General features: G+C 44.3%; 1 protein-coding gene across 1 annotated transcript in view; it reads left to right on the forward strand.

Annotated features, from left to right (window-relative positions):
- LOC138453420 (CD109 antigen-like) overlaps positions 1 to 26,949 on the forward strand; it is a 1,060,964-nt gene that overhangs the window by 392,248 nt on the left and 641,767 nt on the right. The window contains exon 11 of the mRNA XM_069606254.1: positions 16,529 to 16,774. Coding sequence (XP_069462355.1) covers positions 16,529 to 16,774 — 246 coding nt within the window. The remainder of the gene's footprint in view (positions 1 to 16,528; positions 16,775 to 26,949) is intronic.

The following is a 26,949-nucleotide window of genomic DNA, read 5'->3' on the forward strand; positions in this document are numbered from 1 at the left end:
TCATGTGCGCAGTACTCACCCAGTCAACCCAAGACACATTCTCTCTTTTCTTAAATTCCCTGAACCTTTTAAGGTATTGGGCAGGTGTCTTGCCAAACTTGGCAATCAAAGCAGACTTCATACACTCATACTGACCCCTTTCTTCCACACTCAGCTTCAGAATACAGTCATATCCAGTTTGAGGCACTCTGCTTAACAAACACTTAGCCCAATCTCTTTTATCTACATCATGAATTGCACAAGCCATTTCAAACGCTTCAATCCATTGGAGGATATCTGAACCCTCCACAAACACACCAACCAAATCTTTCATAAACTTGGTGGCTGGGGACCTGACACTCTCACTGGATCTAGCTGAAGTCTCCACTCTGGCTTTCTCTAGCTGGATTCTCTGACATTCAGTGTCCTGGCTTTTGAGTTCAAGGTCCTTATTTCTGAGTTCAAGATCCCTATTCTTGAGTTCCACTTGCTGTGCCAGCTCCTCTTTCTTAAGCTCAGCTTCTATTTCCAACTTGCGATATTCAAAGGCTAACTTCATCCTCAATAACTCAAGTTCCATGGAATTGCTGGGGTTTGGAACAGAGGCAGCAGGAATGGTGGCATTCCCAGAAACAGATTCAGCGACAACCCCAGGGGCAGAGTCCTCACTGGTTGCATCCCCCCCTTCCTCAAGAGTTTCACCATCAGTCTGGTAATCCACCAGGGCAGCTATCAGCTCAGCCCTAGACTTATCCACAAAGTCTAACTCCCTGGCTTCACAAGCACTCTGGAGAGCCTCTAAGCTCATCCGAGTCAATTTACCATTTGCAATGGCCTCCATTGCTTGTAATGCAGTTATTTGGTACACACCCAAACCTTAATCTAATAAAAGTGCGGATATTTTGTAAGTGGCACGGTTATACACTGAGTCTTAAAACCATAAGCATCCCACCGCTGCCACCAGCTTTGTAAAGAAGACCGGTGGGGGGGTCTGTACTTCTGCTCTCTATATGGTAGAGGGGAGGCACAGAGGACCCCAGCCAAGATTCTCTAATACGGTAGCGATGGACGAGCAATCAAGGCCTAGCTTCTCAGGAGGTGATGCAGGCTGGTTCTTAAGTACAGTGTATCCCCAAGCCCCCACAAAGGAATGTCCACACACTGTATTACTGAAAACACAGTCTTTATATAATTAATATTCAAGGGTTATGTACACTTATCACAATAACGCACTTTGTGCTCAGGAAAATCAGCAATGGTAAATATCTACAATTCTAAAGTGGTACCACTAATATTAGACCTCATTAAAGTGCATTCACAATACTGTAGAAATGGCACACAGATCAATAAGAAGGAAACCAGCAATAGAGAGAGGAGAGATAACAGAGGGTTGAAACAATAGGCAGAATACTGGCCCTTGCTACTGGACACAGTTCTGTGTGGAGATCCCCCCACCTGGGCAACCTGCAAAATAAAGAGATATAACCCCAGCCCAGTCCAGATATTGTTCAATAGTCTATTTTTCTCCTATAATGTTTTTACCCCCCCAATGTACCTGGTGGAGTCGAGTTCCTCGAAAAGGCGTCGACAAGCGTCGAGGGACTCGCTGTTCGGCGACGGGGAATCGACGGCCCTTCTTGAATGCCTTCCTTTTCAGGCGGGAGGCACGGGGCGTCGAACGTCCGTCGACGAACGAGGCCGAACGTTGTCGAAGAGGCGGCAGCTCCGTCCGAGCGGTGCTCGTCGGCGTCGGGGCGTCGGCGTCCTGCAAGGCGGAGGTGTGCGGGGCACCTCGATGACAATAGTTCTGGACCGCAAAGATTGTAGAGACGGGAGCCCAGCAAGGGCGTCGAGTCGTCCGAGTCTTTGGGGTCGTCGGGTGGCGGGAAACCCACCGGCAGGTTTCTCCTCGGCGCGTTGGTCGTCCTCGACTTTCTCCGGCAGGATAAGCGGTCGACGATGCGGTCGAGAGAGTCCTTCGATTGAATGTTCTTAGGCAATGGAGCGGACGGCTCCGATCGTCGGCGGCACGGCGTCAAGTGGTTCCCACGGCTGGGCAACACAACTTCGACGGGCCTCCAGCGGTTACACAGACCTGCGAACCCTGGTCGACGGCAATGGACTTCGACAGCGTCGATGTCCGGGTGCTTCACTTCGATCTCCTCGGCGGTCCCGTCTCGGGTCGGCAGCCTTTCGAGGGTCTGACTTCCAGGGCGCTTCGGCGAAGATTCAGCGGTGCTCGATGGTCCCTCGGAGCACGGGAAGAGGGCGCCTTACCAGGTCCTCTCTCGGGTCAGTCCTCGACGATTTCGACAACCTTCAGTTCCGTCGAAGCAAATGCCACAGCAAGTCTTCTTCTTCCAGCTGGACGTCGAGGATCAGCAAATCCAGTTACTCTTGAGTGGAGACTCAGCTTCTGAATGCTTCTGAACAATTTCCAGTGGTGAGAGGTCCCCAGATATACTATTCTGTCTCTCATCCACACTGCTGGCACACACACAGCAGCCAATCACACAGAAGGGCATTCATGCAGTCAGTCAGCCAATCAGGCACACAGTGCATTCAGGCCACACTCCTCCCTTTCAGACACTCACAACAAGGAATGTGGATTGGGACAAGTACCCAGCCATTCAACACTACACACTGCATTCAGGCCAGTTTCGGGCAGGGCTGTCTCAGTCTTTGTCTCTCATGCCAGAAACCAGACAACCACAACAAGGAGTGTATATTGGTCACACACTCCATTCACCCAGGTCCCACCCACAGGAGGTACCCACAACATACAGTCACTGGGAAGGCTCCAGTCAGTCTAGCTGGGCCTTCACAACAACACCATATATGGAACTTCCACCCAACAGCCAGTCAGGGGGAAGGGACAGAGTCAGGGCATCCCAGGACTTTGGGAAAACAAGACAACAGGCAATAGAAAGCAAGAGGCCACAGGGGCCATCTTGTTTCTATCAGGAATCAACTGATCCCAATGGCAGGGCCTGGGTATCCCAAAATGGAGGACACCCAGAGCACCTGTCCAATTCAGCATGGAGCTGCCACCAGCCCATACCCTGCTCTGTGGGCCACCCACAGGTGCCCAAAAACATACACTAGGGGCACAGGGTTGTACCCCCCCACCCATGGGTGCCATAAGGGTATCCCAGGGGTCTGTTCACCAAACCAAAAGAGAGAGCTGCACTGCCAGGAGTCCCAAATGGATTCCTGGGCAGAAAACATAACAGAACACACGATAAAAGGCAGAAGAGGACAAGGATTCAGAGGCCCTGTCCCTCTGATACATTTCCAGCATCACAACCATTAATTTCAGCTTTCCTTCTTCAAGATAACCAGTCCTGGAGGAGCTGCCGTGATCATGACTGGAAGGACACCTCTTGTCACCAGTGTGCGGTGACTGCCACTGGAACTCACCTTTTTCCAATCTTTGAAGTATCCAGAAGCGGTCTGCATCAGTGGATTCTGAATTTCTTCTCCGAAAGTGGTTGCATCTTGCATTTTCATTCAACTGGAAGAAACCTCAAACCTCCTACTCCTGGGCACCTCTCTTTGGAACAGACATCGAAGGATCGGGCCCCTAGATGATCCATGAAGATATTTGAGAAAATCAATGTCAGGGGGTAAGTAAGCATCATATGATTACATTACAATCTACTACATTTTTGTCACTGAACCTGGTTCGGGTACCCTGCCCCTGGGTTAACCTTGGGTCTTGAAAAAAGGAGAACTCTTACTTACCTCTGGCAAGGTTAATATAGAACCACAAGCCTACCCAATGCTTCCTGTAGAAAAATAATTTTGGTGAGAAACGTGTGACTTTTGGGGACAAGGCCCCATTCATGTTAGGGTTTGGATCTCTTAATTTAAGGATATTCTGTTGTGATTTGGTTTCTTTCAGTGACTGCATCTAAATAAGTAATTTAGATTTGCCTTGCTGTCTAAGTTATCTGATATATATTTGAACCCATGGTGAATTGCATATATTTGTATCATAGAGTTATGTGTGATAATACTACCTATTAGATTAATTTTCCAGTGTGTTCATGAACCCTGAAATAAATAACTGTATTTTTATAATGGACTTTCTAAATTGAATCATTGTGCGCCATACTGTGTGAACTCATTGAGGGAAACTGACCACACTCACACTCTCCTGAGACTAGAACATGCTCCTCCCTTGATTGCGTTTTGGCTAACCTCTCAGAGCTCCCTGTTCATCATAACTAGGGTTGCCTCCTAAAATCTGTCCATCAGGCCAGATTCTAGAAACCCATCTTGACAGCAGTCAGGAGGAAAGTGATACAGTGCAGAGGGGTAAAGCAAAGAAGAGCAGTGTGCAGGCCAGATTCTAGAAACCCATCTTGACAGAAGCAAGGAGGAAAATGATACAGTGCAGAGGGGTAAAGAAAAGAAGAGCAGTATGCATGAGGAGAAAGCAACAAGAGTGAGGAGGAACGGAGATGGGGGGTAAAGAGCGGAATAGTTTGGAGGTGTCGAGAGAACAACATGAGAGAGTGGAGCAAAAAGGTGAATATGAAGGTGAGGAAGAGGATGGAAGAACAACAAGAGAGGGAGGAGGTGAAAGGGGCAGTGAGGACCTGTTTTGAGGCGCAAGATACTCGACCACTAGGAGAGAGGGAACTAGCGGAGGTGATAGAGCTCAAAATGAGTAGTCTGGAGGAGGAGCAAAGAACATATGTAGAGAGAAGAGGAGCAGAGTAGTTGAAAGAGAAAGTGGGGGAGCATCCAGGAGGGGAGAGAGAATGTGCTGCAAATCAGTACTCAAAAGCCTGCATGCTGTTTAAGCACCATAAAGCTAGGGCCCACTGCAATTCTGCAACATATCTCAATGAGCCCGGAACCCAGCCCATTTCTCGAAAACTCCAAAAACCAGAGTTGGTATTATTGATATTTCTTATAAAAATTATCTTCATTGTGAAATTCACTGTGAAATTTAAGAAATGGTCATCTAGCAGGATAATTGTGATAAAGTAACATCAACCAACAGTTTCCATATTTTAAGTAACCAGCATCAACTCTAAGTAGGGAAAAGCCTCTGTTTTTTCTATTTGTCTTTAAGTGGACATCTAAGGCTAACAGACAAACACCAGCATGCCAGATGGACACAGAACAGAGGGGAACAGAGGAGATGGTAATTAGAAACTACACAGTACACTCCGAATTCGATTTGAACGACCATAGAGCTCCAGGAAGTTCTCTCATGTTTTGTTATACTGGATCAACTGGCCATCCCTAAGGGCTAACTGTCCCTCCAGAGCGACAAGCCTCAGAGGTTGCACAGCAAGTTTTCCAAACCGGGCTTGCCTCAAAAGGTCACCATATTCAGGATCCACTTTAAGTTGACAGGGTTGCCTCTGTTTATGGAAAAGAAAGCCCCAAGTATGGACGGTTTGAAGTTTATCATGATTGGTTTGCTGATTGCTAGAGTGATCTTCTGCTCCATTGTCTTCCAGAAAGCAGAGAGACTGCATCAATCCCATAGCATGTGCCATAGGTTTTCCAGGTGGGTGCCACCGTACCAGCAATTGCCTGGAAGGCTTATGCCTACTTTATGCATTTTATCGAGGATACAATATACTCTTTGTCTATTCTTTTGCTGTATTACCTCATTCTAGGATCCCTTTTATTCTTAATTTTTGGGGTAATCGCCCATTCTGACTGACACAGTTGTTCATTCAACTCTACTTTCCATTTGGCTTTTGTGGGTTTTTTCGTTTGATCTCGCCAATAATAATTTGTGCACCCAGCATAGATGTTGATGACATTTTTCAACTTTGCTTAGCATTTGGTGCTCAACACGAATCCTACTTAGCTCTCCGATGTCTGTCTGCTTGCACAAAACAACAACCTCTGAGTATCCATGGTTCTGTTCTCCTTGGTACTTGTAGTCCCTCCTAACTTTGTTCCATCAGGCCACAGACATCACCACCAGCAGCTCCGAAATTTACAGTCGACCCTACCCATTGTTGCTTAGTCTTTTTAGTACCCTTCAAGTTAGTTGTATACACGGCTTGCCTAGGGGTAGTGCTTCCATGTGCAAGAAGGGGTGCTTGTCGAGTGTCTTTGCAGTAACCCTCCATTCTGCTTGCACAAAGCTCTTTAGTTCTGCTCCCACCACAATTTACCTCCCTTTTGTCGTGAACAGTGTCCATGAGTGTTCGGGGATGGCGTCTAGATAGGTTTTCAATTGAGCCGTGCTAGGGAGAATTCTCAATAAATGGCTGATTCCCCTTACCTAATGAGTCCCTCAGCAGCTTTGCTGGATTTCTAGGGTTTCTTTTTTTCACCTGGTAAGAGTGTGAGCCTTTTTCCCACTCTTACATGTGTTTTGCTGTGTGTGTTTTCAGTTTTGTGTGATCTTGGGCACTGGAGCCTCACCTACTCCAGAGCACCACTTTTTGTGTGTGTTACACAGCACCTTCAGTGCAGTGACACAGGGTTGTCTTTGAGACTTCCCAATGACTCAATTTTTCTGGGGCTGACTAATGTCCCCCAGAAACAGGTAAAGTTGCCATTAACTTTATATAGTCACTTTAAACTGCAGACCCAGTACACCCCATCTTACATGGAGTACTGGACAGGGTTAACTCTTATCCCTTTTTGTCTGTGCCTCTTGGAGCCTTGTTTCGCTCCCTTAACTTTAAGACTTGGCTGGTGGCAGTGGTATCTACCCTAACTTTCCTACCGCGATTATATTAAATAAACGTGGTATTGTTCCAGGCTATTATAGTAGCCTCGAACATAAACCCGCTTGACCAAATACATTTTATTTTAGTTCCGGCTGGGTTTATTTGCCATTTCTTTTTGTTAAAGTCTTTCTCGTGTTTTTCTCTGCGCGCCAAACCGGGGATGATTCCTTTGTTCGCTGTCTTTTCGCGGGCTTCTGCACAGAAGCCCTCCTTAAGGCGCCTGATAGTCTAGAGGGGAAGGATGTGAAGGAGGGATCTTTGGACCCCTGCCATGGGTTGCCTTAGTAACCCAAGTCGCACTCTGGTCTGATTGGCTAAGGGGACTGGCCTTGCCAGGCTAGCCACCCTGCTGTGTGATTGACAGCCAGGCTGTATGAATGGCAGAAAACTGCATAAAAAGCAGGTCTCTGAGACTGGAAGAGCAGAGTCACCACTGGAATGAAAGAACCAATGAGGAACTGGAAGAAGAGGACCCCTACAAGACTGAACCGCATGGTGAAGCCCTGCTGCAGGTCCGAATCTCCAAATCCGACGACAGAGAAGATCCTCCAGGAAACTTCTTCCCTTGAGCTGGTGGGACCAACCAGTTCACCCAAACTACAAGCCAGGACCCCATCTCTGGTCGAATTTGCTGTACAGACCTACAGTGGGCCGGATAGCCAGGAAGGTCGGACCCTGCTTGGGTTTTAAAGAGCGCACCTGTTATTTGTTGTTTTGCTCTGCTGCTGGTTTCTTCCCTGGGTGGCGCAGGACCCTCCAGTTTTCCTACTTTGTGTCAGTCCGACAGTTGCTTCAGGAACCGTGAGCCTGCAGGAACTACCAGGAACGTCTGCCTCAGCTACAGCTCCCTCTCCGTTTTAAGGTACAGTGCAAATCCGGTTGTGCGTTTCGCTCAGCCGTGGTGAAAGTGTTTGAAATCTTTCTCCATTCCGAGGGCTTGTCCTTCTCTTCTCTTTGGACTAACTTTTGTACCAACCAACCTCGTCTGGAATCTGTGCCACGAACTTTACCGCAAACTACATTGAACCTATTATCTTGAGCAAAAGACTTTTGAACCATTGACTTTGGCCCTAAGCCTTTTCTATCTGATTCTAACCTTGTAGTCTCTCTTGTTCAGTAGGCCTGCTTACGTACCTGTTGGTTTTGCCTAATTTCTAATAACTTTGTCTTTCCCTCCCTTTTAAATTGCTGGAGTGCCATTTTGCTCCCACTTCATTTTGTGAGCTTAACTTGTCTGGAATTTAAGGGAAGTGGTGTGGTGTAGTTATGATTGTGATTTTTAACTTGCTTTTAATAGTGAAATGTTATACAACTGTTGAGTAAATAAATATATATTCTTTTACTTAGAAACCTTGAGTCAGTGTTTGCCTGAACCATAGTAATTGCTGTCCTTTGTGTAACTATTTGTACTGCTCACTTACTCTTGAGATAAGTCTGGCTGCTCCACTACTGCTACCACTATAACTGTGTAGTACAGGCTTGTACCAAAGGTGAAATTGTACTGTCACTTGTAGTCCTAATTGTGTGCAGTGTTCCCAAAGGGTACTGCATATAATTCTGCCTAACAAGCCGATGCTGCAACTGTGTCCCCCACTCCTCTCTCCCACCAGCATGCTTTGTGTAAAGTAATAGCTTGGGGCTACAGTGTAAGATTTTGAAAATTAAATTCCCCCTTTTTAATCTGTAGATACATTTTCCCTCGCCCAATAAAGATTTCATCCTTGTTTTCCACAATATTTTCCAATTTCTTCCAGTAGTGTTCAGGGAACCGATTGAGAGTGTATGTAGTTTATACAGCAGCCGTGCAAGAGCCATAATCTTGAGCGGTTTTACTCTGCCCCATACTAATATAGATAGTCTTTCTCTTTTGTCCAACTTCACATTGAGTTCTCATGCACACCATCAAGGTTATGTGAAGGGTCAGAAATGCGAGACGGACACAAATGTATGTTTTCTCAAGGTTTGCCATTTATTCAAAGCAACAAAAGTTTCTGATGAACGCCTCACTTTGCCTAACCTAACAGAGAGGTCCCTGCCTAACAAGCTAAAACAAAGAAAACCAACCTAGTGTCCAAAACTTTTCTGGCCCTCACACACATACATACAATCAAATTATTCAAGGAAAATATGACTGACTTTTGATTCAACAAAAAGAGTTTTGCAATTCAAACTTAAATATGTCTTGGAAGCACTCCTTTTGACAAGGGTTGTATTCCCCTCCCGTGGATCAATTAAGGAATACTCAAATTATAATTCTGTTCCAACAAAGTTGTGTTCAGAGCAATAGAAAATTATTTTCCAACCACATAGTCTTTCTTGAAGAAATAACAAATGTCCTTTTTACCACAACAACACAATGGCCCTCATTACGGGTCTGGCGGTTACTGCGCCAGTAAAACCGGCAGTTAGCTGCCAGACTCGTAATGATTTTCCACCACCTGACTTGCCGGAAACACTGGGGCATTACAGCCCCAGCGGTCTGGTAAATCAGGTGCCAGTAATTGTTAGTCCCCATTCCCATTGAGTCCTATAGGACTCAATGGGAATGGGGACGACAGAAGCACCGGCATCGTTAATAACGGTGCCTGTGCTTCCATGAAAGTCTGTGGGTGGGTGCCCGTAGACTTGTACTGGCACCATTGTTTCCGGACCGGCAATGTTGTGATGAGGGCCAATGTCTTCCACAATATCCTTTTTCAAGGATACTTGACTTTCTTCCAACACACAAATTCCAAAACCTAAATGCAATTGCTCTGTTGTCATAAAAACCACTTCTTGTCAAAATAACACGTTATTCTTTCTCAATACCTCTTCTTGAAAATAACCTTCTTTTGTCAGGATAGCAAACAACAACTTGTTTCATTGATGCTATTATTTGTCAACATTAAATAAAGCATCTAAGTTATTTACATTCAACAAAGTTTCTTGCTGCAACTCTTTCTGCCACAAGGTTAGCAAATTACCAATTTAATTCCTGATCCGCTCGCCTGCCAGGACTAACTACTATAAGCCCTTTCCTGGTATACTCGCCTGCTGGTATACTCACCTTCTAGGAAGAAAACTCCTACCACTAACTTTACACTTGTTGGTTTGATTCCAGTATTCTCCATGCCAGTATTCTGGTTTCACAATTTCTTGCCTGCTGACAATGTGAGATACAAGCTTTTCCAGAACTATATCTCTTGCAAGGGAATTTATGCGTTTGTTGTATTATTAAGAGTCTTTGCTAGACCTGTAGTTTTTTGGTGATAGTCAATGATGGTTAGAAACTTTTCCCACTGGTACTTTGCCCAAAGTCCCTTGACAGTCTCTTGGCTGTGGGCAATACTGGTTACAACATTTCCCTTCTTGGTGTTTGCACAAAGTCTTATGGCAGCCTTTTGGCTGTAGCCAATACTGGTTCCAACCTTTCCTCTCTGGGGGTTTACCCAAAGACTTCCTTTGTTGCCACTTATCTTTGTTTGTTTTCATTAATTGATATTCATTAAATACGTTCTGCGTGGATTCATTGAGTGTTCGATATGCAAAAACATTAAGTTGTGACAGCTTTCTTTCACGGAGCGCCCCAGTGTCAGGACTCTCTGAACACTTATCGGCTCTTTTCGTGGCACTCCCTTGAGCTGTCAGGTCTCACGGCAGTGCTTCGGATGTCACTCTGTCCCTTCTTTCACCTCGGCGAGCCTCAGGCAAGCGGTGCAGCAGTCTCCGGGAGCAATAGAAGCTCAGTTGATCTTCTGTGGCGTCTCCAATTTGCTTCACGTTCCTTCCGGAACGCGTCTTCGTTGCAGCTGGACTTCTCTTTAGTATACCTTCTTCCGTCTGATCAGGTGCTCTAATTGGCAATGACTAGACCACACTTTTAGAAACTCACACTTCTGAGACCCCATGGCCTCTGTATTCCTCTTCTTCATCCCAGTACTTCTCGTATTATGGGAAATGGAGCTCTTAAGAGAATGAGTGATCTTAAGTTGTTCTCTTTTATTTTCAATCGAATTAGACTGTCATGTAGACAGAGAATTACTAGAGAAAGGGGTTCAGGATAAAGAGACTGCAATTTTGAATTTCGAAATTCTAATGGTTTTCTCTTTAATTCCTGAGCCTCTGAGGTACCAACTTGACTCTGTTTAACTGGTTCTTTATAACAGGTTTTTCGAATCTTGATGTTAGGATTGGAGCATTGATAGTATACCATTAAATATCTGGGAATGATTTCCTCCTCTTCGTCACAAGATGAATATTGCATCTCGCCTAGTGGAGCAACCACTTCCCCTGAGATCCTTCCCTCTAATACCACCCCGCCAGTATTAGGATCAGGTAATGGGTGCCTTCCACTGGCCACAGGGGAGGGGACGTTAGGCTGGGGTTTGGCGATGACTCCACAGTATTCATCACGGTTTATATAATTATAATAATGTATAATTGGTTATTTATAACATACTTAATACCCAGAGGTTTCTAAGCACAGACCTAGCGATCGAACCTGTGTCGCTCTGCGTCGTCTTGCTTCCAAGGCAAGCGTGTTGCCCCTGAGCTATCTTCATGAGATATGAGTTAGCTGTCATTGTTTTTATTCAGTCCTTCTGGAAGTATAAACCCAGGTACTTGAAGGTATTCACCTCGCCTCACATGAAACATTCTTCAAGGTGAGCCCTGTGACAGGCTCCAGAGAGCAGCAGGACCATTGATCTTTCTTGACTGATCTTGTAGTATTATATGTATTCAAACTTTCAGTGTTGGGAACAGCTCATGAACAGTGCTCTCAAGATAACTTCTAAAGACCAGAATATGATCTGCATAAAGTACCAGCTTGTGCTCCTTTGATGACGAGCTAAGTCTGTTTTGATTGTAATTTCCTCAGCCAGAGGTTCAAGTGCCAAGCGGAGAGGGTGTTCCATGTTTCATCCTGAAACAGGTGGATTGGCAGCACTTTACATAGACACACACCTCTGACTTATTGTATAAAGCCCTGATCGTGCCTAACATTTCGGGTACAATACCATAGTGATCGAGATTTGTGAACATGGAGACCCAGTTTATTCTAACAAAAATGCTTTTTCTACATCCATTGAGATAGCAGCACAGGGAGCAGAAATATCTAATCATAAGCATTGCATAGCAAGCAGAAGGAGTCGTCGTGTTTCTCCTTGTTTCCACTGGACGAGTTAGCCAACAACTCCTTGTATCCTGTTTGAACAGACCTAGGCATATATGTTTGCGTCTACAAGGGAGAAAGGTCTATAGCTTTCACACTTGTTCTGTTATTTCCTTCTTTGTTAATCACCATACTCTTAGGCTGTTTCAGAGAGCTGGGTATCACCATCCTCTGCCGATCCGCTCAGAACACTCTTCCCGTATTTTTTACCAGTTTACTCTCAAAATGCATTTCACCAACGTACTATGACATACTTGTGTCAGACCTGGTGCAACCGCTGCTCAGTCGAGCTTCATAGTTGTTGTGATACCCAGTGTAGCTGTGTATATGTGTTGGTGATTAGATGTATTTGTTGTATGTGCTGGTAGGAACCACTGGGGGAATGCTAATTATGAAGGTTTCGTTATGCCACATGTTATTTTGTGAGTAACTCATCCTCTGCAGCATATAAACACGGTGTTGTTAGATTCAGCTATCTGCTGTTGATGTCCTAGTGAGGCTGAATGGACAGGATACATCTGCACCAACCAGGGCCGGTGCAAGGAATTTTGCCACCCTAGGCAAACTGTCAGATTGGCGCCCCCCACTCCAGATCCTCACCATTCTCAACCAACTGTCCTCATTTTGTTACTGATTGCTGCAAATCCATTAGTCTGACCTAATACATCTTTAAGTTGTATTGGCCTATACAGTTTTTATTGATGATACAAAGTTCTACCCCTACCACCGCACTTGAGACTTACAAAGGCTCCTCATTTCTGGAGATCCATATGAAAATGCACCATGCACTTAAAACTAAGGGCTCGGCTCAGCTGCATCCTCAACAGTGAGAGCCTATTTTGAGATGGAGTTTTGATATGAGGTACATTACCATGCACTCCAGTCCTCTAAGTCTTTCTGGTGGTGGATACATCTTCAATTGTATGTACAAAACAGAATAGGTTATTTCTTGTTATGCCTTCTACCGGTATTTGTGCGATACATTGATGATGTATTTGGAATTTGGTCTGGGCCGGAAGAGGAATTACAAAAATTGTTCGAGACAATGAATGGTATGCATACAAGAATAAAGTTTACAAACACCACGAGCAAAACAAGAATAAACTATCTGGATGTAGAAATCTACGTCAAGAACAACAGATTAGCCACTAAGATCTACACAAAAACTACTGACCGCAATAGCCTATTGATGGCAACCAGTTTCCATCTGAAGCGCACAATAGAGAGTGTACCACTTAGCCAATTTTTACGTTACAGACGGAACATCTCGGAACCAGAAGAGTATAGACAACCATCTGAGACACTGTGTACGAAGTTTCAAGAACTTGGCTACAATCCAACCTTGATCTCTGAAATTGTGGGAAAAGTGGAGGCTACAGAGAGAGAAACACTACTCCGAAACCTCCCAAAACTGGACAATCACTGGTCTATGTGACCACCCACTCACTACAAAGCGGCAAGATTAAAGGCATAATCAAAAAGAATTGGCCCATGCTGCAGATGGACCCCACTTTACTTAGTGAACTACCTATGTTCGCTTATCGCAATAGTAAATCATTGCGTAACAGCCTGATTAAAGCCGAGATCTCCACAACTGATTCCACCAATAAGCAATTTAAAGGTACTGTCCCATACCACAATTGCCAGCATTGTGGGAATATCATGAAAGGTAACACGATTAAACATCCACACACAGGGAAAACAATTGCATTGAAACACTCTTGCACGTGTGACTCCAAAAATGTAGTGTACGCATTGAAATGTCCTTGTGGACTCTATTATGTAGGGATCACAACAAGAAAAGCTAAGCTTCGCTGGACAGAGCATAAGTCCAATATACAGACACAAAACCTGAAATCCCCAGTGACATCACACTTCCTTGAAGCAAGACACACCATAGCGCAGCTCAAATGTGTGATTCTAGAACAGGTCTTCCTTGAAAATAGAGGGCGGGACATTACCAGGAAATTACAACAAAGAGAAGTGTGGTGGATTCATCATCTAGATTCTGTGCACCCGAGGGGAATGAATTGTGAAACAGATTTTATGTGATTTGTGTGACACGAACATGCATACTATAGAGTTTCACCAGACTTGCTACGATTATGCAAATGTAGCCCGATAACCATGGTGAGCTTGTTACTGGATAATTTGGCGTATTATATTGCTCATTGGTACACAGTGTTCTATGTTTTAACCAATTTGTTACACCGCAATGGGCACGTCTAAATGTCCAAGGTTTGTAACACGACTGTATTTTTGACTAAATTTTCTGGAGGACCAGTGTGTATGCTTAATAGATTTTAGACCTAACAGTTTAAGATAGGCGGATGCTGGTTCATTTCTTTACACTGTACATATGGTAAGCACGAGCATGTTGTATTTAATGTAATTATCAAAGGACTCAGGGAGGCACCCAACACTAGAGAGTCAGAGGTCTGAGATGGACTCCATACTGGCTACTCCACTACACCAGCTAGGATACGTCTGACTACTCCTACATCCACTGCCATTGAGCAGGGTGGGACTGCATATCCACCTGCTCACTTTGGCGGCTTTTACAGTTGGATGGGGAGGAGGGGCACAAGCGTCTACTTATGTTGGCATTTGGTGCCTTCCCCCATTTGACTTTTTTGAATCAATATGTGTTTTTTCCATCTGGTTGCACTAATGATGATTTGTACATCCTACAGCCATGATCGGAGGGTGTAGACGCTTGACGTATGCCGATATCACTCATATATACATGGTCATCGGGAGTTTAGAGCCAGACCGTGAGGTTGTCCTTCTTGCTGTACATACTGTATTGAGTGTTTACATCGTCATGACTACACTCATATAGCCCCTTCCAACATGACGCACTGGCTATGCAACACGCATGCGCGCCGGTCCCCTTGACAACGCTTATACACTGGGCTCTTTGTAGCACTGCTTCGCTCGCAGACAGACGCGCAGCGTTGGTTCCCTGCACAGGAGAGTTTATTTTCACTTTGACTGTTATTTTCGCTTGAGCAGATCGAGTGTTTACAAACTATATAGAGTGTTTCCGTCGTCATGACTACACTTGTATAGCCCCTACCAAGATGGCGCACTGGCTACGCAACACGCAGGCGCGCCGTTCCCCTTGACAACGCTTATACACTAGACTCATTGTAACACTACTTTGCTCGCAGACAGACGCGCAGCGTTTGTTCCCTGCACACATGAGTTTATTTATACTTTTTTACATGTCTTACTGCTTGAACAGTCCATGTGTTAGAGACTGGTAGCGAATTGCTGTCAAATCCAGCTCCTTAGTGCTTATTTAGACAGCCTGCATACCGAGTGATTCACTTTAGTTGAAAGCAGATAATGTGCGACATAGAGATCGTCCTTTTGAGACCTTGGAGGATTGCTGTATGAGCCGTCTGAGGGCGGTTGGGCTTAGAGAGGTGGGGATGAGTATAAGCTCCCACTGGAATTGAGCGAATCATATATTACTGAGCACCTAAGTAATGCAGTATCTACACAAATATGCTTTTGGCATTTATTGCACAGCGATACCTCCCTCCACTTTTCTCCTGCAGTTTGCTACTCCCAGACCTTTTGAGTTGGCTATGTTGTGGAGCCTATGCGAGATCCTATCTACAGCCTTGTGCGTAATCTCTCACATCCGTCTATCCCCCTGGTGTAACCGAGATGGTCTTGACTCCGGGTTTTGACAGAAGGTTAGTTCTGATTTACGTTTCCCAGTTAATTGTATGTGTGTCTCTATTTGTAAGTTGTGATTAGTGACAGTATAGTCTGACTCACTTTTATACTTATATATTTTTCACAGTTACACTACATGAGTGTGAATGGAAAATTAAGCACAGCAGTAACCGCCCTGAAGAAGGAATTATTTCCGAAACGCGTTGGCACTTTTTGACATAACACTGTGGACACTGCCCTCAGATTTGGATCACACTGAGACATCAATATAGGATATGCAAACAGTTGCAACCAACAACATATGTATCAGTTATTTGTGAATTGCGCATTGCAGGCCATTGATGAATGTTACTATATCCTGTGTATATCTCTTTTTGACCTAACAACGGATTGTACATTATATTATGTGATGGTTTAATGTTGACAAATGTATGAAAATTCTCATGTGAACATTTTTTAGGTTTTGAAATTATGTTGGTGAAATTTTTGTTTGTTCAAAACTATTTTGTTGTAATTGCCTTATTTACATTTTTGGCAGATAATTTTTTGGTTGATGGTTTGTTAACCACTATAAAACATTCATGTTTGAGAATAACAATTGAAGTTGAAGTTGTTATTTATTTATATGTTCTTTAGAATCTATTGGAAGTTCTAGATAACTTCAACACTAAATGGTTAGGGGATTATTATGACCCCATTGGAGTGCATATAGGGACTACCTGTCAGCATATGACAGGTGATGTTGTGTTTGTTATGCCTTTGGTCACACCGGTTGGATGTGCATTGCAGCAGCTATCCCATGTGTCTCAATTTATAAACATTGATAAGCAAAGGTTAATCCAGCCTTGCAATGATTCATACGACATATTGTGAACAAGGAAGAAAGAAATGCGTTGCCCACAACATCACTCTCCCTTTTTGTGGCAATTTAGGCAACATGAAGTCTTAATCTCTGTTTTCAGCCTCAAATAATTCTTGCTCTTTCTTACAGGTAAAAATAGTGAGAAGTGATCTTCAGCCACTGACGGAAGAGGAGAGGGGCAAGTATGTGTCCGTGCAAATAATTCAATCTGCGTATGAACACATATGGAGACAATGGAACGAGGATCTTATTATCTATGAGGCGCCATCTCAGCCACCAGACACAGTGGACACTCACCAGCATGTTCTTCACGAAACCGGGATTATCAACATTCAGTTTCCAGTGCTGGCATCAACAACAGTGATCACAATGCAGGTAACTAGACTAATTCAGAAATGTGTCTGCTCAGTATGCCTTTCCAATTAATTGAAAGATGTGACTAGCTCCATTTGCCTCAGTATCCTGGCACGATGATGAACTGGTCAGGTGATCAGATTAGTTTGATTTCCATGATTTCAGTGCACATTGGGTGTATTTCTCTTGTTTCTATTTGTTGAGAGGTCTCTTGGACTGGGTTATAATGAACAGCACACATATTGTGCATCATCACGAGTTGGATGGTATCCCGGCTGTAATACCACCCAACTGTAATAGCGTTAGCACCCACCGGTCTGGCGGTATTGCAGCCGGATCACGGGTTGGGTGTGAACAGTAAATCCCCATTCCCCATTAGGTCCATTGGAGCCAATGGGGCATTTTCGACGCTAATACTGCACGCTAATATAGCTGGCAGTAATACTGCTGAGAACAGGGCGCTAAATTGGATTTTCACCTCCAGAAAAAAGCTTGAGGTTAACCAGCCCATTTAGCGGCCAACTCGTGATAGGACCAGCCCTTAAATGTGGCGGTAATAGCGTTCCACCACATTTAAGGGCTACAGCCCAAAGAGTGATGAGGCTGAAGCATAACTTCCATATTTGGTGTGCCTTGCCACATCCATGGTATTGAGTAAGGAAATGTGTGTGATCTTCATGTCTCACTTACCTGTTCTAGAGACCATGCTGCCAAAGCAGCCTCCCCTTTCAGTAACATACATAACTAACTTAAGCAAATAAATTCAATGGATATGTTGTTTTTAGTTTACCTCCCATTAAAGTATAAGTGTGAATTCTAAATTTCACTCCGAAAATGCCCCTTTCAGCTATAGACAAGTTGCATCTCCTAAATATCTCCATTTTAGAAGTGTTGAAAGAAGAGCCTGTAATGCATGTCAGGAATATGATACAACAGGTTTATTGGTGAGGAACATTTCACGTAGAAAGTCCTCAGAGACATCAAGGTAGTTTCACTCTGATGGAATGTGCATGTTTGGTTTGGTCTGTTACTATATAACAGGGGTATAGTTCGGATCTGGCTTTAAAGCCTTTCAGAGATAAGTCATAGTTGAGCATCAGTTAGGGTGTGGAAACAGTTGGAACATTTGTGAGATGGTTTCGGTGATTTATGAATACAGGTGAAGTGATGCCCAGAATTGGATGATGTCATGCGCACCCTCTCAGGGACGCGCTTCCACCTACCCTCATGGGTTCCCAACTTCTCTTAAGCATTACCTTGTACACCCTCTGCTTAGGAAACGCTCTGCCGACCCCTCCCTTCCGGAAAACTACTGCCCCATCTCTATCACCCCTTTCCTGGGCAAACCTTTGGAGAATCTGGCTATCTCTCAGCTCACCCTCCACACTGAATCTGCTGATTGCCTCCACGATCATCTGTCTGGCTTTAGAGCATTCAGAGGCACGGAAACTGCTCTACTGAACACCCATGAAGATCTGCTCACTAACCTTGATTCCAGCGTTCCTTCTGTCCTCATCCTCCTTGATTTTTCCTCTGCTTTCGACACGGTCAACCACACCATCATGATCAATCACTCTGTGAGAACCTGGGCATCACATATCAGGCCCTGTAGTGGCTGACCTCCTTCCTCTTGGAGCTCCCCTCCAAGGTCCAACTTGGTCTTATTCTCTCTGCCACCTCTCTCTCTACCTGTGGCATTTTCCAGGTCTCTATCCTCTCACCCTTGTTTTTCAACCTTTACTTGGCCCCTTTGGCCCACCTGATCTCTACCTTCTGCTCTATCTTTTAGTGTTATGAGGATGACAGCTTTCTTTCAGACTCCCCTCAGCCTCCTCTCCTCTCTCGCTTATTCCTGACTGTCTATCCACGATTCAGGATTAATGCGCCTACAACAATCTCTGCCTTAATGCCAGTAAGATGGAGATCCTTCTCATTGGGACCCCTGCCCCTGCATTCCCTCTCTCACTCTGGCCGCACACCGTGAGCCCTCTTCCTTTGCCTTCTGGTGAGGCAAAAAACCTTGGTGTCATCTTTGACTCCACTCTCTCTTTCTCTCCTAACATCTCAGGGATCGCAAAGAAGTCCAACTACCAGCTGCACCTCCTCAAAGGGACTCTTCCCTTTCTCACTTTCCCCCAGAGGCTCACTGTCTCCAGAGCCCTGGTTCTCTCTAGGCTGGATTACTGCAACAGCCTCTTTCTCAATCTACCTTCCTCTACTCTCTGCCTTCTGCAACTAATACAGAACAGGACTACGAGACTTATCCTCGGCCTCAAACCCAGGGACCGTATCTCTCCCTCCCTGAAATCTCTTCACCGGCTCCCGGTGGCTGCATGGATCAAGATCAAGACCCTAGCATTGTCCACAAGGCTTTCTGGGGCCAGGTCCTGCACTAAATCCAATGCTCTATTCCAAAATACCTTCCTTCTCGAGCCCTTCGCCCAGCTACCTCCTACTCACTAAGGGTTAGGCGCTTCTCCAGGCAGAGAGTTGGGGGTAGATCTCTCTCCTCTGCAGGTGCCTCTCTCTAGAATGGCCTCCCCACCCATCTCAAACTTCAGCCACCTGAAGATCCGGAAGCAGCTCAAAACTTTCCTCTTCTCCTCTGCTTTCTCTCTCTCACTCCCCTGCTGACCTACCTGTCCTACCTGTCTGCTGTACCTACCCTCAGAGTCTAACTGGGAACCAGGCTCTTTCTTGATCACTCACCCTTTCACTGCCTCTGGGCCTACCACTCCCCTAGGGGCTGTAACTGTAAACCTACAGTCCCTTGTTCTCCTTTCACTCAGAGCTGCGTTGACCCGTCTGCACTTACTCAGAGCATTGCTACCCTGTTTTCCCCTCTCATCTGCCTTGCTCCTCCCCTCTTTCCCCATGCACTTCTCGTTCTCGCACTTGCTCGATCTGAATGACAAAAGGCCTAGTAAGACCATTTGTCTTGTCCTCCCACTGTCGTCCCTCCCTTGTCTTCTCGCACCTGGAAACACTTGTGTACAGGCGCGTTATAAATGACTTATATCATATCCACATATCGCCAAAACGTACCTGCAGGTTGCAGTCGGGAGCTGATGTTCTCTAAGAGAATTGTTCCCATTTAATCATTATGACTTGGAGTTGCAATTAAAAGGAGCATGGAAAGGTGGGTCTGAATGTGAGAGGCAAGTCTTCAACGAAGAAGGAACAGGCCACTGAGCAACCAGTAAGAGCGCCATCATGCAGAGTCGCCAATGCCTCAGGGTACCCCCGCAGCTATCAGTAAGTCTCAGATCCAGACAAATATGCAGAAGAAGCATGGACTGCATTTTCTTGCTTCATTATTCAGGGATAACTCATTTGTTAACAGCATGCGTCCTTTGATATCAGCTGCATCCTTCACTGCAGTATTCTAACACCATTCAGCAGACACATTCTCATATCAGTCAATCAATATAATAACAAACAAAACATCAATAACTTTATCTGTTACACAATAATCACATAATCATAAATCACAGGAAGTCAAATCATTAAAATCAATAACTAATTCCAAAATGAATATAATACTGACAAACAAAATACCATTGAAATAGACAATATTACACGTCTCTCTGAAGCAAGTGCATAACGAAAATAACATTCCCCAAAATAATACAGTTTTAATTTTGTGCTGGTCACATGTAAAACCTATAATAGGTAGAATAAGTTCTCTAAGTTCGGGAACTCACATCCCCTGCACACTATCACTGGCCAGAAAAGATAGCCACGCTCTCAAAGTAATGCTTCTGAATGAATTAATATCTAACAATCATGTAGGTATAAAATCATTTTGTGAGCATAAAATATTTCAATATAAATTCATAACTCATATAATTAAAGTAGAGATTTATGTTCAATAAAAATGATGTATTGTTGCGAGCAATGCGTTTCGAGAAAGCATCTCTTCATCAGGGGTCTTGATAGGTTGTCTTTTCTAGAAATAATCAAAGGAAGATAGTCTTATCTTGGTATCAATCCAAATGTACACATGCCGTGCTCAAATTATAACAAAATGATTCTATACCTACATGTTTGCAGATGTGAATTCATTGAGAAACCTTACTTTAAGAGTTTGACTATCTTTTCTGGCCAGAGACAGTGATCAGGGGACGTGAGTTCCCGACTTTAGAGAACTTATTCCACTTATTAGTATGGTTCAGTCCATGTGCCAGGACTGATTTCTCTCCCCCGCACCTTGAATATATATGGTTCAGTCCATGTGCCAGGATTGATTTCTCTCCCCCGCACCTTGAATATATATGGTTCAGTCCATGTGCCAGGACTGATTTCTCTCCCCCGCACCTTGAATATATATTACTATTGACATAACTTTAAAATTGTTATTCTGAAACACATATATGATGGTGTGCACTGCGTAATTTCTGTACATATGTAAAACCTGCTCACTCAAATATCACACAGATGATTTTCCTGGAACAGTGATTTTCCCAGATACAGTCCTAGGATCACTATTCATCCAAATACGTTATTAAATATTGACATGTGTAGATGGCCAAGTGACAACAAGTGCAAGGGAACAGTTGAAAAGTGGAAGATTATACATATTCCAAATTTCCTATTTGTTCATCTCACTTAATTATCTGTCAATTATCCCTTCTGCTAAAACATTGAAAAGTCAGCTTTTAGTTGCAATTACCCAATAGCCACAGATCGCAGCAGGTGTGTTCAGTACTGCACTTCCACGATCAATTATATCAGGTGATTCACTGTGAAATTCCCCAGCTGCAAACCTGCATGTACCCGGGTTATACGATGTTACACAGCGCACCACACTTGGAATCACGATGAGCAGCTTAGGACATGCCAGAAGGTAACCATAAGATAATCAGTTAATTCACACTTCCACCTCTAACCTTGCATCTGAGGATAGCTAGGAAATTCAGAGGTTTTACCAACCCCGATCACTAAGTCCCCATTTGCAGCTCAGATTTTCCTCACATAGCTACTGATTCTCCTTATCATCTTCGGGTGCTTTCCCTGCATATTATCTCTTCAATCCTGCAGATTTCTACTTTGCCTCTTTCCCATAGTTCCTTCTATTCCCCCCCTCCTGCAGGAATCCACGCTCTCTAACCTATATCCTGCTAAAGCCATCTCTTACGCTTTCCTTTCCCACAAGTCTCCCAACAATTTCCATTCTGAGTTTCTATCTCCCTCTACACCTTCAGATCTCTTGCATCACCCTTTTCTCTTGCATATTTTCTCAGGTAGCTATATCTTTTCCTGCACCTCACCATCCTGCAATACTTGAATCTGCCTATTTGGCTCTACCTCTTGTGGCTCGTCTAATGCATCTCCTCTTCTTCATACCACCTTCACTCTTTCCTTGAGCGCCTGTATCCCGCCATTGTCTCTGCTCCCATAATTATATTCAATCCACCTTGTATCTCTTTCCCTTCATGCTCCAGCCTTCCCAGCAGAATGCCCCACACATTTCTCCACCAGTCTCCCTACATATCCCATTTTCACCTGGTATACCCCTTTTGGCTTCTCCCTTATTATAATCTTTCCTTTTATCTCATTCTGTCAAATCTTGTAGCCTTCCCCTTTCCCTCCACCCAAAGCTCCTGCAGCCCTCCATTTTCTGACCCTCTACTACTGCAGTATTTGTTTCTCCCATCCTAAAACACAGCTTTCTAACATTGTCCTCATGTGGCACAACTTAAATGTTTCCCTCGCTGCCTGCTGCCATCCATGCATACCACTTCTAAGCATGCACTTTGTTTCATCTCTTGCTTCCCCTACACTTCCCTTCTCTTTTCCTTTTCAGCGTCTGCATCTTCTCAATTCTCACTCGGGTTATGCGTTTCCCCATACCTTGCCTTTTTACTCTCCTTTTTCTTTCCCCTTCTCTGTCCCAACCTACTCTTATAGCCTTCCTTCTCTCTGTCCGCACCTCTTGCAGATCCGGCTTCTGTCTTCTCCTCTTACATCCGTCAGAGCCCTCTCGCCATCCAATCACTCTCACTCTCAAGCACCTCTTCATTCTCACGTTCCCCTACTCAGCCTACCCTTCCATGTCATGCTGATATGCTCAACTCTCCATTCTTGACACATAAAGAGCTTCGAAATGTGCTTATCCCACAACTCTGTTCATATATGTGCATTCATATTTGCACATGCTGGGTTTTAGTGTGCATGTATCTTGGTTCCTGAGTGCATGTTTTTGGATGTGTATCTACTCTCTATGTGATGTTGTGCAGAGATCCCCATAGTGTGAAATGATGTGGGTTCAGTCGCAGCGTGGGATTCCTGTGGCAGTGAGAATCAACTTAAAGCTTAGGATTTTCAGAGATCCTATGTGTTCCTCCATGCACATGCATATTTAGATCATGTGTGATTCTTTTCTTTCTGGGGGATTTTGATGCTTGGATCTAATGCTTCTATAGGAATCTCTAATACTTGGATGTTGATACACATGCATTTATTCAGAGCAGTGAGTCAACTGCATAGAGGGAAGTACATGAGTTCCACATAGATGTTAGTGGGAATCAAAGATTCATGTTTGTTTAAAGTAGTAATATCATTTGTCAGCATATATGTAGGATAGAAGTACAGATATGAGACCTCTTAGACCAGAATAGACAGAGGGCCTGAGATTAAACGGCTGTAATGCACTGAAATCCTTTTTGGCTATTTTATTGTCAGTGCATACAGACAACTTCAGCCTATTTAAGGACACCTAGAAAATCTCTTTATACAGGTCCTTGATTCTATTAAATGCCCCCAGGCTAACTTCTACCAAGGTTAACTGGACTATATATTCAGGAGCTGGGAAAAGCAGATCCGCAGTTAACATCACAACCATTGCACTGATGTAGTAGACATGTATTGACACTCTAAAACTGTTGCTTCTCAATCACCCAAAATAATGTATTTACTGTGAGCATTCTTTTGCATTTTGGTGAAGATTGGTGAAGGACTAAGCTGTAGTTGGTTCCAAAAGTAATTTTCCTAATCACTGTAAAATTCTGCTCACGTATACCCCTGAACCCACTGAACCAAGCATTGCCAAATTCAAAAAGCTGTCAGAAATGTTTCCATGATGGCGCCTTTGTATCTTTTGGAGGAATTCTATTCAGTAATTGGGAAAGACTTCCTAAAAATAATATCTCAAAGTTCTTTGTATATGTTAAAGCCTTTTTGGTGGTCCTGTCTAAGGAAAGGTCAAATTCCAAACTGAGGACCAGAATGGTTGTAACCTCCAAATGACTTCCCCACCCACACCTTTTGCATCCTCATGACCGCCACTCCCCTTCAACACTCAGAGGACCTCCTCCTTCAGTCCCATGATGAACCCTACACAAAACAAATACCCTCAAGATGTCATTCGACAGCCTTATGTTTTATCCTACCTTCCTCACACTAAATCTCCATATCTCATCCATCATCCTGCACAGACTCTTGCACCCTGATTCTCACTATTCCTTTCAGCACATTGATGCTATCACCCTATTGAGCACCATGATGGCCCATACAAGTTCAACTCCCTACACTTTACACCCCCATACATTTCTCCAGTAACGTGTTTCCCCCTCCTCAAACCAACACGCTCATGTTCCGAGGTCCCTCCAGCACTCTTATGACTGCTCCCTAACCCCCTTGGCAATCTGCTGGCTGGCCATCACCCTCAGAGCCCTCACCCTCTTATGCACACTGATGCACTCCCCCAGACGTTAATGTCCCTGATGCCCCCTTAGGCACACTGATGGCTTCACATACCGTCAGGACCCTGAATTTCCTCACCCACCGTGTTCACCATTATGCAACAACCTGTGTCCCCAAACTGATTTTTTATAGATCTCTTTATAAACCTGATGTCCCACCTTCCTGCAGGGCATTATGCAACTACACGCACTGCTCATCACAACCCAGATGCTTGGCCACCTCATACAGCACAGTGTGACCCGCTAGCCCACATAAAGGTTCTGAATTCCTTGCCTCCTGTGGCTATTTCCTAAAAAGAGAATCGACGTAAGGTATGGTGTTCAATATCTTTGTTGTAAAATAGGTCTGTTAGATGTCTGGAAATTTTGAATGTTCTCCACAGTTCTTTGCTTGAGGTCCTTATGAATTTGGTGGTAATTCGGGAGTACATCTGTGAAAATACTGCCAAACAGACTTACCTTTACTGCCACTTGGACCTTTGGCATTACCACAGAATTACGAGTGGTGGCACAAAGGAATAATTGCGCATTTTTGCAGTCCATATGGCTCAATGGATATTTTTGCAGAATTACAATGAGCAGTAATTCCGCCACGGTAGCTCTGATGCTTTGTATGGATAAAGTGTTGGCTATAACTCCAACAGAATGTTGGAGGTAGATCCTCCACTTTACGTCCAAAGCTCATAGCACACTGGTGTGGTAATACAGTGGTAAAGTGACAGTAACAGAATTACTGCCACTTTACCACCTTTTTTACTGCATCACCATACTTTAGGCCACATTACGAGTCCGGCGGTAACCGTGCCTGAAATTACGGCAGGTTACCGCCGGACTCGTATTACCATTCCGCCTCTGTGATTCCCGGAATTACCGGGGCATTACGACCCCAGTGACCCGGGAATTTCAGAGGCGGAATTCAGTAAATCCCCATTCCCATTGAGTCCCACAGGACTCAATGGGAATGGGGAAGTGGAAACACCGGTACCATCTCGTGATAGTGCCGGTGTTTCCACGTCCGCCTGCAGGCGGGTGGTGTTAAACCCGCCAGGTCAGACCTGGCAGGAATGACACCTCTTCCTGCAGAACTCGAGATCATCCGGTATGGAAACAACGGTGGCGGCGGATTTACTGCCACTGTTATTTCCATTCCGGGTGACTCATAATGAGGCCCTTTACAGTCTAAAATGTAGTGGCCACATGCTCGTTCTCTTCATGAAATGGCTCTTGTAACTAATGACCCAGGTGCCCACATGTAGCTTGTCTTCTCAAGCCCAGTTAATCAACATGAATTAGAAAAGTTGACTCCAACTTCCAGCATGCAACTTTTCTCCATCAATTTGTGTTGTCAATTTGTTTTGGTAACTCTGTACTACAAGTTCCAATATGTAACATTTTGTTTTGCATGCACTTCATCAATGTCTTCAGTAAACTCTTACTCCAAGTTCCAGCATGCAACTTTTCTCCTTGCATTCACTTTAATATTGCATTATCGGAACTTAGACTTCAAGTTCTAGAATGCCCCTTTCCTCCTGGAGTTCAATTTCTCTGTACTCTCTATTAACTTTGTTTGGTCTCAAGTTGCAGCAGGCAGCAGTTCCCATTAAGCCCAATTATTGAATATGCTGTAGGAACTCTAACCTCTGTCCGTGGGACAATGGGCTGTGCTACCTGACCATGGACAGGAAAGAAATAAGTCCTATCACTTTCACATTCTACTGCATATACCTTATCATACTTCTTAAGGGACTGATGCCTCCTCCCACCTTAAGCAGCCTAGGACATACCGCCCTTCAAGCCCATGAAAAACAAGACCCCCATCTGCAACACCTTCACAGAGGCCATAGTTGCCCAATCTCTCTTACAACACTTTTTCCCTTGACTGCATCTAGTACCAAGAATCCCACTCCACCATCCTTTAAGCATCCTTATGCCTCTATTCTCTTAAGAACGCTCATAGTTTTAAAACTATGTTGATTTGAATCACAAATCACATCAGACCAGTGGAGTATTAATCAAAGAGTAGATGTGCAGAGCAGAAAATGGGTACAGTAGGGTGTTCAAGCAATGGCACACGTGACAAGGAAAGTATTTGGAGAAAGATGTTGGGCCAAACATCTATGGGCACTTGGGGAACTTCTACAAATAACAGAGACATAATAAACTACTTTGTGGTCTAAAAGGTGCCATGGATGGATCAACATAAAGTGAGATGTTCTTCATATGTTACAAATCATAAAGTTCAACTTAGCTTTACAAGTCCTTGTCCATTCAGGGACTCCCTAGTCTATAACATAATGTCCCAAGAAAGTATATAGCCACCTCAAGGTTCCAAACCTATATTTAACAAGTCCTTAGTGTCTGGGCTGGTTCCTAGACTAAAACATAAATGTTCCAAATCTTGGCCAACCAACGAGTTCAGAATTCCTACCAGATGGGTAAAGATTGGTATTTCCCTCTATCAGGTAGGTTTTCACTCCAGGTGGGTTTTTCACT

Source organism: Ambystoma mexicanum, chromosome 4p (assembly GCF_040938575.1).
Source record: "Ambystoma mexicanum isolate Mex_15411 chromosome 4p, UKY_AmexF1_1, whole genome shotgun sequence".
Lineage (NCBI taxonomy): Eukaryota > Metazoa > Chordata > Amphibia > Caudata > Ambystomatidae > Ambystoma > Ambystoma mexicanum.